Source organism: Lathamus discolor, chromosome 6 (assembly GCF_037157495.1).
Source record: "Lathamus discolor isolate bLatDis1 chromosome 6, bLatDis1.hap1, whole genome shotgun sequence".
Lineage (NCBI taxonomy): Eukaryota > Metazoa > Chordata > Aves > Psittaciformes > Psittacidae > Lathamus > Lathamus discolor.
In genome coordinates, this window is record NC_088889.1 from 86,383,782 (window position 1) to 86,395,955 (window position 12,174).

Sequence of the window (12,174 nt, forward strand, 5' to 3'; positions counted from 1 at the left end):
TCCTGAAAATAAACTGGGTGGTTTTCAGTGCTCAAGCAGTGTGACGACTGAAAGACAACATAAAGATACTGTACTTTCTACTCATGTCAATACTATAGCTAAAGAATTGATTTGAGAAAACAAAGTGTTTCCTCTAAGGTGAGAAAGCAAGCTTTAAAAACAATAGAACTGCATCTTGTGCTGCTGCCACTTCTGTAAGGAAATCCAATATATGACAGTGGAATAAAAATTCCTTTGCCCAGTTAAACTTACTGTATTTTTAGCCTGATTTCTGGCACGGGCTGTGGTATTTAGAAGAAAAATGCACACAAAACAACTGCAGTGGAAAATAAAAAATGGAAGTTGACATGAGTCTGGAATACATTCTGTACTATGGTTGAAGTGTCAAAGGATTAGCACTAGAGAGATGCAACCACGTATCCGTATGCTTACAAAACCTGTACCATATAATTTAGCCATGTGGTTCATGGAGTATAGCATGTTGTCTAGTAACATTCATTTTAATTGCACAATGTTTATTGTGGATTTGATTAAATCTTGTTCTCTCTCTGGAAAGAATGCAGGTACGTGTATTTGTACTTTACGTGCTGAAAGAGAGACACACAACGCAGTGCTGAGTATCTTATCTGACAGTATCAGAGTACACGTGACATGGGCAATCACCTGCTGCATAAATTCAATGCTGTCCCAGATATGGGAATAAGAACCACGGTTTTAAGGCTGTGGATGTTTTGAATTGTATTTGAAAGATTATTTCTTATTTCTGCATTTTGGAAAGAGACTGCTGATGACTGCTTTGAAGTTCACTGCTTTCAGTTAAAATGTTATCTCTTTACAAAAGCAAAGATAGGTGGACAACAACTACTGATACTAGCATACTTTTCAAAGAATTCAAGCTATTTTGAGAGGAAATGATAGCTGATTCTTGCCTTTTCGGAAAGTCAGGCTGCCCTGATATTAGGTTCCCTAGACTACAGAGGTCCATTGTTTTTTTTCCACGTAAATGGTTATAGGTCGGAAGTCTGACTACAAACTGACCTATAAAAAACCCCTTCACCTCATTTCCCAGTTCCCTCTAGTCTTTGTCAGTTTTATCAGTGATACTGTATGCATCCACTGTACTGCCTTGCAAATGCCTCCTAAGAAAGTATCCTTTCAACATAAAGCTTATTTAACACCTTAGAGAACTCTATTCTTGATCTTATTGCTAAGATTTGTTCTTCAGCTTATAGCCTTCAGTTCTTCAGCAGGCACTCTTCTATATTATTCACTATATTAAAGGTACTTTTTAATATTTTTTAAAAACATTGTACTTCAGGTATATCTGTACTTACTTTAAAGGTATAGTTTATTTACTTCTGTTGAGTGTCCTGTATCAACTCATTTGCCATTAATTTCATTTAAAGTAGAACTTCAGAACATGTACTAGTCTCATGAAATTCTGAATCACAGGTGACTTTCTTCCAGTCTGACATGATCAAAAGGCATTTCAGTCACTGACCTTAAACTGAACAGTTACATGAAGCGTATAATGTCTATCTTTAGAATGTTTTCTTCATACTACATTGCATTTCACTTACAATATAATATTTCAACAATACTTTTACTATTTCTCTCTCTACAGAAAAGCTGGTAACCAGCAGAGAAGATACAAAAGCTAAAATCACTATGTGGAGCTGTGAAGCCCTGATCAACAGCACCGAGAGCAGCGAGCACCAGCATCTCTGCCATGACTTCCACCTTGTGCTTTCCATCTTTTCCCTACTCTACCTCATTATATGTTTCCCAGTTGGCCTTTGTTACAATGGCTTGCTGGTCCTAGTTAACCTCTACAACAAAGCTACTATGACTATGCCAGATGTTTACTTTGTCAACATTGCCATTGCTGGCCTCATCATAAACGCCCTGGCACCAATGTATCTTCTAGGTCTTGCCAATACAAAATGGGCCATCTGGAATTCTAACAATGAAGTTTATATTACCTTACTTATTTTATTCAACGTCTCATCTTTAGTTACCATGTACTCAACTACATTACTCAGTCTGGACTACTACATTGAGCGTGCTCTACCTAGAACTTACATGTCAAGCGTGTACAACACCAAACACGTCTGTGGATTCATATGGGGTGGTGCCATGCTTACAAGTTTTTCATCTCTCCTGTTCTATGTCTGCAATCATGTATCCACTAAAATAATTGAATGTTCCAAGATGCAGAACAAAGAAGCAGCAGATGCCATTATGGTCTTTATCGGGTATGTTGTACCAGCTATCGCTGTACTGTATGCACTTGTATTAATCTTGCGAATACGCAAAGAGGCGACACCACTGGATCAAGACACTGGACGATTAGATCCATCAGTGCACAGGCTTTTGATTGCCACAGTCTGTACACAGTTTACCTTATGGACGCCCTATTATGTTATTCTCTTGGTAAGCACATTTACAAATGCACAAGGAAGAATTGCAGATGAGAATTACAATCGAATACTACATTTTACCAAGATTTTGTCAAAATTCTTGGCTTTCTCAAGCAGCTTTGTAATGCCTCTGCTCTACAGATACATTAACAAAAACTTTCCCAACAAATTACGACGTCTGCTTAAGAAGATACACTGTGGGAATCAAGGGTGTTCTCATGAGCACACAGTAGTACAGCAGGTCATGACGTAGGTATGGAAAAACCCTCTGCTGCTCTGTTACTGCAGTACTTGCTGTACCAGTACTGGGACTGTGATTTCGCTTGTTGGTACTCGGAGCCATTAATGTGAGAGTCCCAAGCAATGGGCTAGAAGGAGCTTTCCATTACAGTTCAATGAAACAGTCTTAATTTTCAAATAGTTAACTGTTTGCTGAAATCTTGAGAGACTCTGGCCTATGTGCTGTAATACCTGTGACATCTAATACTTTCAGTGCACTGAATAGGTTACAAAGCAAAAACTCTGTCTTCATCGCTCTAATATTCCTGTCTGAAGAAATCACCAAGCAGTTTATTGACTGAAGACACAGCACCTTGTATCTTGTATAGGAAAAGGTATTACCTTACTTTCTGTACAAAGAAGTAATAGTGCTATCCTTGATGAAGTAAATAGCGTTTTTCAATGAAGACGATATAGGTGATCTTTACTAAAGATCATGTTATCCAATTATACATGTCAAAATAGTAAATGTGAATTATAAGTTAAATTATTTAATTTCTTTCTCTATCACTGAATCCCCTCTGAAAGAAACCTGAGTTACCATGTTCAGAAATTATTTTCTCACACAAACTAACCTAGGTTTTAACATTTATGGTAAATTGATTTTTTTTTTTTTAGGTACAACAGAAATGTGTTTTAGTTTTCCAGTGCTTTGTTTGCATCCTAAACATTTCAAGAATTCAGAAATATTTATTGACTAATTCTAAGGGAACTGAGAGATGCTTGCTCCACATATTAAAATGAAGGACACAGTGGTTTACAAAGTTAAATCAAAGTTTAACTAGTAAAGACTGTCTGGCTAAGTGTTATGGTCCACATATGTTCATGTAACAATTATCTTAATAATAAATATGTTTATGATTAACATTTTGTATTTTCAAGGGATATGTTTGCAACAAATAAATTAACATCTCTTTAATCTAGGGTATCACTGGGGGTTTGGAAACCATACCAAATCCCTGAACACATACAAGGTTTAAAAATGGGAATAGTATCTAGGAATCCCAGTCGGCACCAGCTTTTTGCTGACCTCTCAGAAACAGAGTGCCTCCCAGTGTGATTCTTGAATGCACAGTGAAGGTATAGTTTCTGTATTTCACAGGGGGATGAAGAAATCCAGTCGAGATTGCCAAATTTTACTGAGTGCATGAAATATGTAAGAAACACCAACATGCTGCAGGAAACAAATTAAGTTACCTGCAACACCAAACAATGAAACACTGACCCAAGAACTCCGTGCTCCTAAGCTGCTATATCATTAATAATGCTATACAGAGGGGGACAGAAGTTGAACTTATACTCTCCCACTGGTTTGGGGGCAGCAAGACATCTTTGTCACTCACTCTGCAACCCAGCAGAATCATTTCATTGCTTAATCTGTCGCAATACAACTCAAATTCCACGTGACTTTATTCAAAAAATCATGCCTTTTCAAGCCTCTGGTATAGAAAAAACATGGAGCAAATCCCGAGTTTAACCTTTTCCCTTGCTTATAGCACAATCTCATCTGGTAAAGGGTCCTCTTAAATTCTAAGTGGAAAGCAGGTGAGGAACAGCCTTGTCAGATCTTTTCCCTTTCCATCAATGTTACTCAAGTAATTTCTTCTCATAGCCATCTTTGCTTGTCTGCGTCATATACAAACATATCTAAGTTGTCAGCATCCTAGCGGAAAAGATTTTCCATTTATTCTTTACTTTTAAAGTAGCTTTTCACTTACTAATTTGGGGTTTTTTAACCCTTAAAGCCTATACTATTCATCATCTACTTCTGTGGTGTTTTCTCCACACAAAAACTGTCCAGCACAACTACAACAATTTACTTCATAGTTTTAGCCCATTGATGAAAACCATGTTAAGGAGTGAAGCCTTTATCATTGTATCCCATTCACATATTAATTTATTGTGCCTCTATGCTGACATGATCCTGGCTGCTCTGGTTGGGTTTTTTTTTCCCTTGAGAGGTTTTCTGTGCATTTCTACACATCTTGAACATTCAAACTCACTTCCGCACAGAAATGCTTAAGAAAGAAATCTTTCCTTACAACTGTCAAGCAGTTAGGTTCCTCTTCTTCCCATCTGAAGAAAATTAGGTTTCCTAATGCACGACATTAAAACTCTCATGTAAAAATCTGTTAAAGAAATTTTATCCCATTATGCAGGAAAATTCCAGCAGGGAGGAACTGGCTTATCTGGTGTGAATAGAGGCTTCCAGAACTGGGACACTGCCAGAACTGTGTGGCTGAACAGGCAGCATTAAGTGCAATTTTAACTTGCACTTGCTCCCTTACTTCTATTTCACCCTTCTATTAAGACATCTTCCTGTCTTTCACGGGCCTGTCGCGTTTATTTCTGTTCCTTTCTCTCCGTGTTAAATTCACAGTTTCACATCGTGGATCTTTTATCATTTCTCTTTTTCTCTCATCTTTTGCACTTCTCTGCACTGTCTGTTTTATTTTCACTTTGCTCCTCTGTTTCCACCCATGCTTGGCCTTGTACACTTGGTACTGCTCACCACTCACATTTACTTCGTTAGACTGACTCTTCTACGATGACCCAAATCTTATTCAATGATTTGACATTACAAATGGATTTATGTAGTAAAATGGAAGCTGCTATTTGAGAGATGGAGAAAGAACAAGTTTTATATTATTTACCCTTGAAAACTCAGTTTGAATTCTTTTCCTAATTTTTTTTATCGCAGCAGTTAAGTATATACATATATATGTATAGATACACATATACTAAATGTGATGGCAATCATAGAGACAAACAACTTTCACAGTTTAATAAGCAACTCTGATATCCACTCAACTTTTCTAAGAGTTAGTTTGATATATTACTTGCCTCAAAGAAACTGTGCCATGGAGCTGCCTGGCTGCTATTCTCATAAGGAGATTTTGAACTTAATTGCAGCACCCTCACATGGTATTTCTTGAAAAAGCAGTATCCCAAAAAGTGAGAACTTTGCAGTATCTATATAAGAACAGCAGAAGAGCAAGTGCAGTAAAATACTTCAGGAAACACCTGTATCATACATATGAAAGAACATTTATGGAAAATCTTTAAGACACAAAGTTCTCCAGAACGGGGCCTTTCCATTTCAAATGCCTGAAGGTTTCTGATGACTGTAAATAGGGGCTTATCTAGTCTGCATTCAAATATGAATAAAATACTGTATATATGCAAGAAAAAAAAATCAGCCTACTGATGTATAAGGAATTTGCAAAGACTTTATTAAATTATTTCTTAAAGCACATTATTGGAATGTAAACCTCTGAGCAGGAAGGTGTACTGTATGTTTCTTTATGTATATACTGTATACTAGAAATTAAGCACTAGTTAAGTGCCATTATTAACAGTGTTATTTTCTCACAAAATTAAACTTGATATTTGAATTGATCTGTGGCTTACAGCCCTCTTGTCGAGCTGCCAATCAAGTCAATTCAATGAACTAACAAAAATGTTGTGCTCTGCTTCTGCTTGAATTATTAATGTAGCAGGCTCAAGACAGGTCCTTGTTGGCTATGTGAGTAGAGGCCCTACTTTTGAAAGCTTCCATTGGAGAATCCAACTGAGCTGGTCTCTGAAGACATAATTTCAGTTAATGGAAGAAAGTGATCAGTCACTAGAAAATTTCTGTTTCTATTAAAATGAAGAGATGTGGCCTCCAAAATGATGTCAAAATACTCTACAAATGGACTTTCTGCAAAGCTTCACAAAGGAGCTATTGACTCTAATACATTCTCAATAAAAAGTGTTCAAGTGTATCCAGTCAGTAAGATGTGTCATTTGTTTTTTCGGCCTTCTTGATAAAAACCTATTGTAGATAAGGTTAAACCTGTGTTGCTTCACTGAAGTAAAACATAACAAATTGCATGACTTGAATGTCAAATCACACACGTTAACAGATTTTCCAGGATGTAATTTTGACATCATTAAGATCTCATTGTCCATCAGCAGGAATTTACCTGGGAATGAAAGTTAAAGGGCACACAACATACCTTTTTTCAGCATGGAGTCCTGCAACTAATAAGACAGAGTAACATTGTACCACAGGAATACAAGGCTGGTGATTAATGCACACGTTGGCCATGTCCTTGTCACTTCCTCTCCTTTGTACTGCCACAAAAGAGATCTCGGAAATCAGCTCCCTGCAGGAATTATCTTGGTTCCCAGAACAACACAATATAATACGGCATACCTTTGGCATCCCAAAGAAAATTCAGCTTTAAGAATATAATGTAGCTCATGACACATTTATTGCAGTACCCACTGTGGATAACCAAAAAGATCACTCATCATGGATCAGTTTGTTTACCCCACATATATAAAAATATTTTCTGGCTATGCTTCCAAAATTATTAATTTGTTCCCTTTAAATGTTTCCGTAAAGTGTAGGAAGACAGTAACTGAAATCAAACTCTATTTAAAAACCAACTGTGAAAATGGAATTTGCAATATTATATCATTTAGTCAAACCCTAGTATCTGACAAGGTGCCCTTACTTCCATACAAGGGTTTAGCGAGTACTTAAAGAGTATTTAGAGTATTATAGTAGTTACTCTAATTAAGAAACCAGCATCTCTCAAGAAACAGAGTGGTGATTTTTCTTTTGCTTCATTCCTAAGAGCTTTAAGGTATAACTGTCATACATAAAAAGGCTATTTCTCATCTGGGTTAGTAAACCCCCTTTTATACAGCATAGGCTTGAAGAATATTAAATGAGAGCAGTTAGTTAATTAAGCAGCAAGTCAACAAACCTACAGGTTTGCAAAGGGGGAACTTCTCCATAAACGCAAGTAAAAAGAGTTGTTGAGGCACAACCAGGTCAATAGGTTTACACTAGTACAAACCAGGCCAGCACATCATCAGAACCCGCCCTTTCCTGTCAATAAGAGATTTCGCTGAACACAACCACATTTCGGAGCAGTCACAGAAAACAGGCATTTAACTGTCCTAGAATAGGAAGAGGCCCCAAAATAGGCCCCAAAGCTGCGAAGAAATTACGACACCGCTACCAGAAAACTCAAGGGTAGATACACTTTTTAAAAAACACCCTAAGATTCAATTAAATTGATTTTGTGCTCCTGATACATACAAAGCCAAAACCCCATTTATCATCGCTCAGTAAAAATGAAAGCAGTACAGGGCTCAGGCTGGAGACCTTCTCATGAGCTTAACTGCAGCAGGGCAGGACTGGCAAGAGAAAACAAACACGGAGTTCGGGCAAGTGCTGCTCTCGGTTCTGCTGTTAGCTGAGCACTTGGAGAAGCACTGTCTATCACCTAAGTTTCTGCAGCTGTAAAGTGCTCAGTGCACTGATGAATCTGAACAATATGCTCCAAGATTAATTGTTGCAGTTTCTTGGTAAGCAAAACTGTATCTATTTCTTAAATATCTCATGCAACACGTTTTCCAAGTGAAGGCAATCTAACGGAACCAAACCAGCTGCAGGGACTGCCATGACAACAGGTCTGAAGTGTGAAATGTTTCCTCTGTTGTATTTCCTTTAGTTTTCCATTATATATCAAAACACTTCGACATATGCTGAATACATTCTTTTCCCATCAGGAGAGAAGATTTATTACCTTCTTTGTCACTCCACTTTCTTCCCACTGAGTCCTTTCCTTACCTTGGAAGTCTATGTGATTTCCTTATATTCCTTCCTTCTACAGAATTAGGACTTTCAATTACATTCACAAGCATGGTCAAAACCATTCAGTCTACAGCAGGCAGAATTACTGCAATGTTACAAATCAAGACAGTAAAATGTTTTTTTAAGCACCAAATTTTTATCAAAGTATTTATGAATTAAATATACATATATATAGATATAAAAAACAAAGAAAAGAAGCAAACAAAAACAAAACAGTACCAAAAGCTCTTTAAAGCAAACAAAATTTATAACCAGAAAGAGAACCCATTTTGTCATAGCTCAAAAGTACTTGACAATGCATTATATGAAAAGACAGATAAGCAGCAGCATAAATACTTCCAACTTGGAGGCATGGACAGAGAACTGCCACTGATGGGCTCAGCTTTGGCAGGTCTATCTTGTAGCTGGCTGGCATTGGACATGGGGAAGCTTCTGGCAGCTTCTCACAGAAGCCACCCCTGTGACCTGCTACCAAACCCTTGCTGTTCAAGCCCAATACAGTCACCAATTACAAAATTAATTGAAAAGCTTCATTTTTAGCAACATTTGCAAATCGAAGCTAAATTTTAACTTGAAACAGTTAGAATTTCCACAACTGTTTCTCAGCTCATCTCTAAAACCTTTAAAGGGTCATTTTGAACTTAATTCTCAAAGTTGTTGTCAAAGATGTTTTAGAAACTCCATCTGGTGGTCACTAGCAGAATACTCTTGCAGTTCCCCAAAGCAATAAGATCAGTAAAACGAATTAAAGGATTTAAGTTAGTCATTAGGAAAAAGAAATCAGTCCCAGTCTCTGGCGAGACACAGATTTGTACTGGATGGTCCTGCCTGCAGGCCCTGAGGGCATTGCTGCAAGTATTTCTAAGAAGGAATAAAATTAACCATGACTGCTGCAACAGACTGGCTGGGAGGATGAGGCATGTAACAGAATATTCTGTTGCAAGAAACAAATCTCTACAACAGTTAATTTGGTTTTGAACCCAGCAGAAGGACATTTAAGCCGGCCATTAGGCCTGATTATTCACAAGAAAGAAATATTTATTAAAAAAGCACATGTTTCTTGTATTGTTTCATGAAACATCTGGTACTAGTCATTGCGGTTTACAGGATGCTCAAAGATCAAAGAAAGTTCCATTCCCATTCAGCTGCAGAGCATTGTAATTCTTTCTAATTAAGTTATGGTCTCACTGGTTCACAATGAAATTGATTTCATACATAATTAATACCGAAGTTACCAAAATTTTTCAGGTCAGCCTATGTGCAATTCTGTAATCATTCTAGCACCTGCAGTGCTATGCAGAGACCAGCTCTCTTATAAAACCTGCCATTAGAAAAAGCTTTGTTCCATGCTTTAACAGAAGTAAAAGTATTACTTAGAAATACAGGCAATTCTGAGCTCTCATAGCTGAGTTATGTAGATGATCTACCCGCACTGAGGGATTTATTTTGTGATTGATAGAAACATTACTGAATAGTAATAATAATAAAGTACTCTTTATAAAACAACTTACATTACAAACAATGGCCAAATAAGCCAATATAAAATCACTAATAATGAATAATGGGCAAGCAATCCTGAGATTTAAAGGCAGCAATTGAACAGCACAGAGCATGGCTGTTCTAGAATAAAAGGAAGAAATGTTACTCACAACCAGCCTCTGAGGCATGGGTAATTATTAATACCAGTGCTTATGTATACACATCTCCAACTTGTGCCTTTTTAACCCTTTCCAAGCACAGAGTTCCAAGCAGTGGCAGTTAAGACTGTCAGATTTTACAAATACACACAGCTCCATGTACCTAAGAAATCAGCGTGACTGAATTACATTTTAAGAAGCCCACACTCAAAAAGCCCTCCCCAAACCAAACATGCAGGGAATATAATAAAAAAATCTTGCATATCTTTGTACTCTAAAATTTATCCATAACCAAAATTCCTTCAACTTTATTCAAGCTAGCAATTCTTGGTTCTCCACACAACTTCCTTCCTGGTTTATGGGGATTTTGGTTTCTTAGGGGGTTTTTCCCCTTTTTTTATGTCAAGGCCTTTCACAAGAACTATTTCACAGAGTGACTGGTGAATGTGTGTCAATGTAACAAAAGCCTTTGAATAGATGCTCTTCTCAAGAAATAATTCTTTTTCCAGGAATCCTAAGGTACTGCATTAATACAAGTGTCCTTAAGGTCACAAGTATCCTTAAAACCCCACAAAGAGAAGCTTCCCGTATGTCAGCTCAGGCCTTGAATAGAGTCAAAGCAATCTATGACTAAGGGTGGCTAACATCCCGCACTCGAGTTTTGTGGTTGTTTTTGTTACATAACAACGCTAGAGGAAAAAATAAGACATAAATACATGGTAATTGATGAAAAATATCTGAAAAAAGTGTCGAATATTTCACAATTCAAAACTCCAGTAGCACGGCAATCGCTTTTCATCACAATACACTGGGGAATGGGCATTAACAAGCCTGTTAATATCCCAAAACAATCTGATCGTTCTACACAGGGACACTTAATAACACTATATTAAAAAGGCAAAAAATAAAATAGATATGTTAGTTGAGAACAGAAGACGACAACAACATATTCTAAAAAGACACTTCAGGCTTCTCATGCAGGATTAGCTCCCAGACAATAATCATTACCCTCAAGCAATCCAGTCCAATCCTTTGAGTAACTGCAAGGTCACTGCAGCCTTTGGTCTCTGGCTGTGATGACTGCTGAACAACTGACCATGATGATACAGAAGGTAGGTAAGCCAGACAGAATCACCACCTCCATAATACTCTACTGGATCGATCTGCTTTAAGCCAGAGAATAAAAAGACTGAAATCTCCATGGTTTCAGCAAGCCAGAAGCATTTAATGGTGTTTGGTAGAGAAGACAGAGAAGTTTCTCTCATCTGGCTTACATGTATATGAGAGAAAGAGACTTCACTTCAAATTAAACCTACTGTCAGGGGTCTGTACTCTGATAAACACATCAGTAATACCACCAGGGTCAATTAAGAGAAATTACTGGTTTTGGTCAAAATAAAAGGGGCTCTCATGTGCCTTCTTTATAATAACAGCTGTCACTCAGTACTGGGTGTATTTACTTTGCCATAGGAATAATAAGATGTGTTAAAAAAAAACCCCAAGGTTTGCCCACCACAGCACACTGTAGGTGGCTCCTGGAACTGTTTGTGCTACCAGCCTGTCCTTAAATAAAGTCACAGCATCTCATGAGACTTTACCTTCTGCAACTTCTACCTTTCCTGCCTCTGCCCTATCTGGAACATCATTATCATACGTCAGCCTTTTCCACTGAGATACTAACTGCCAAGGATTCATAAATCCACAAATTACTAATAAAAATAACAGTGAAATTATGGATCATCCCAAACAGCCACTTAACCACCATTTTTTGCTGTTTTATGAAACAACAAAACAGTCTGTTTGCCGCTGTTCTCATATGACTTTGTACGCTGTGATCATTTAAGCAAATTAATAAACTATTTAATTGTTTAAGGAAAGACACAGCTGGCCACACAACAGCAATATCTTGGTTTTCTTTTAGTAACACATTAACTGTGACAGTAACAGCATGGTTAGCTGCTGCCTGAACCACACGATGCATCTCTTACAAGACTTCAGACTCAGTTTTGTCTGCTTCCTTAGATGAGACAGAACTGCAGCTACCAAGATGGGAACGAGTACCATCTTAAGAGAATAAAGAATACGGGGTAGGATAACCTTGATTTTCTAACCTCTTTTTCTCCTCTCACTTTTAATTTATTCCATCAACTTGGGAGAATACATTTCTCAGCTCCACCTGTAA

At 37.5% G+C, this 12,174-nt stretch overlaps 2 protein-coding genes across 10 annotated transcripts in view; one reads left to right on the forward strand and one right to left on the reverse strand.

The window, feature by feature from the left end:
* Positions 1-6,466, forward strand: part of GPR146 (G protein-coupled receptor 146) — a 52,589-nt gene extending 46,123 nt beyond the window's left edge. For all 4 annotated transcript variants that reach the window (XM_065684454.1, XM_065684455.1, XM_065684452.1 and 1 more), the window contains one exon: positions 1,625-6,466. In XM_065684454.1, coding sequence (XP_065540526.1) covers positions 1,669-2,673 — 1,005 coding nt within the window. In that variant the 5' untranslated portion in view covers positions 1,625-1,668 and the 3' untranslated portion in view covers positions 2,674-6,466. The remainder of the gene's footprint in view (positions 1-1,624) is intronic.
* C6H7orf50 (chromosome 6 C7orf50 homolog) overlaps positions 1-12,174 on the reverse strand; it is a 134,092-nt gene that overhangs the window by 82,432 nt on the left and 39,486 nt on the right. The window lies entirely within an intron of this gene.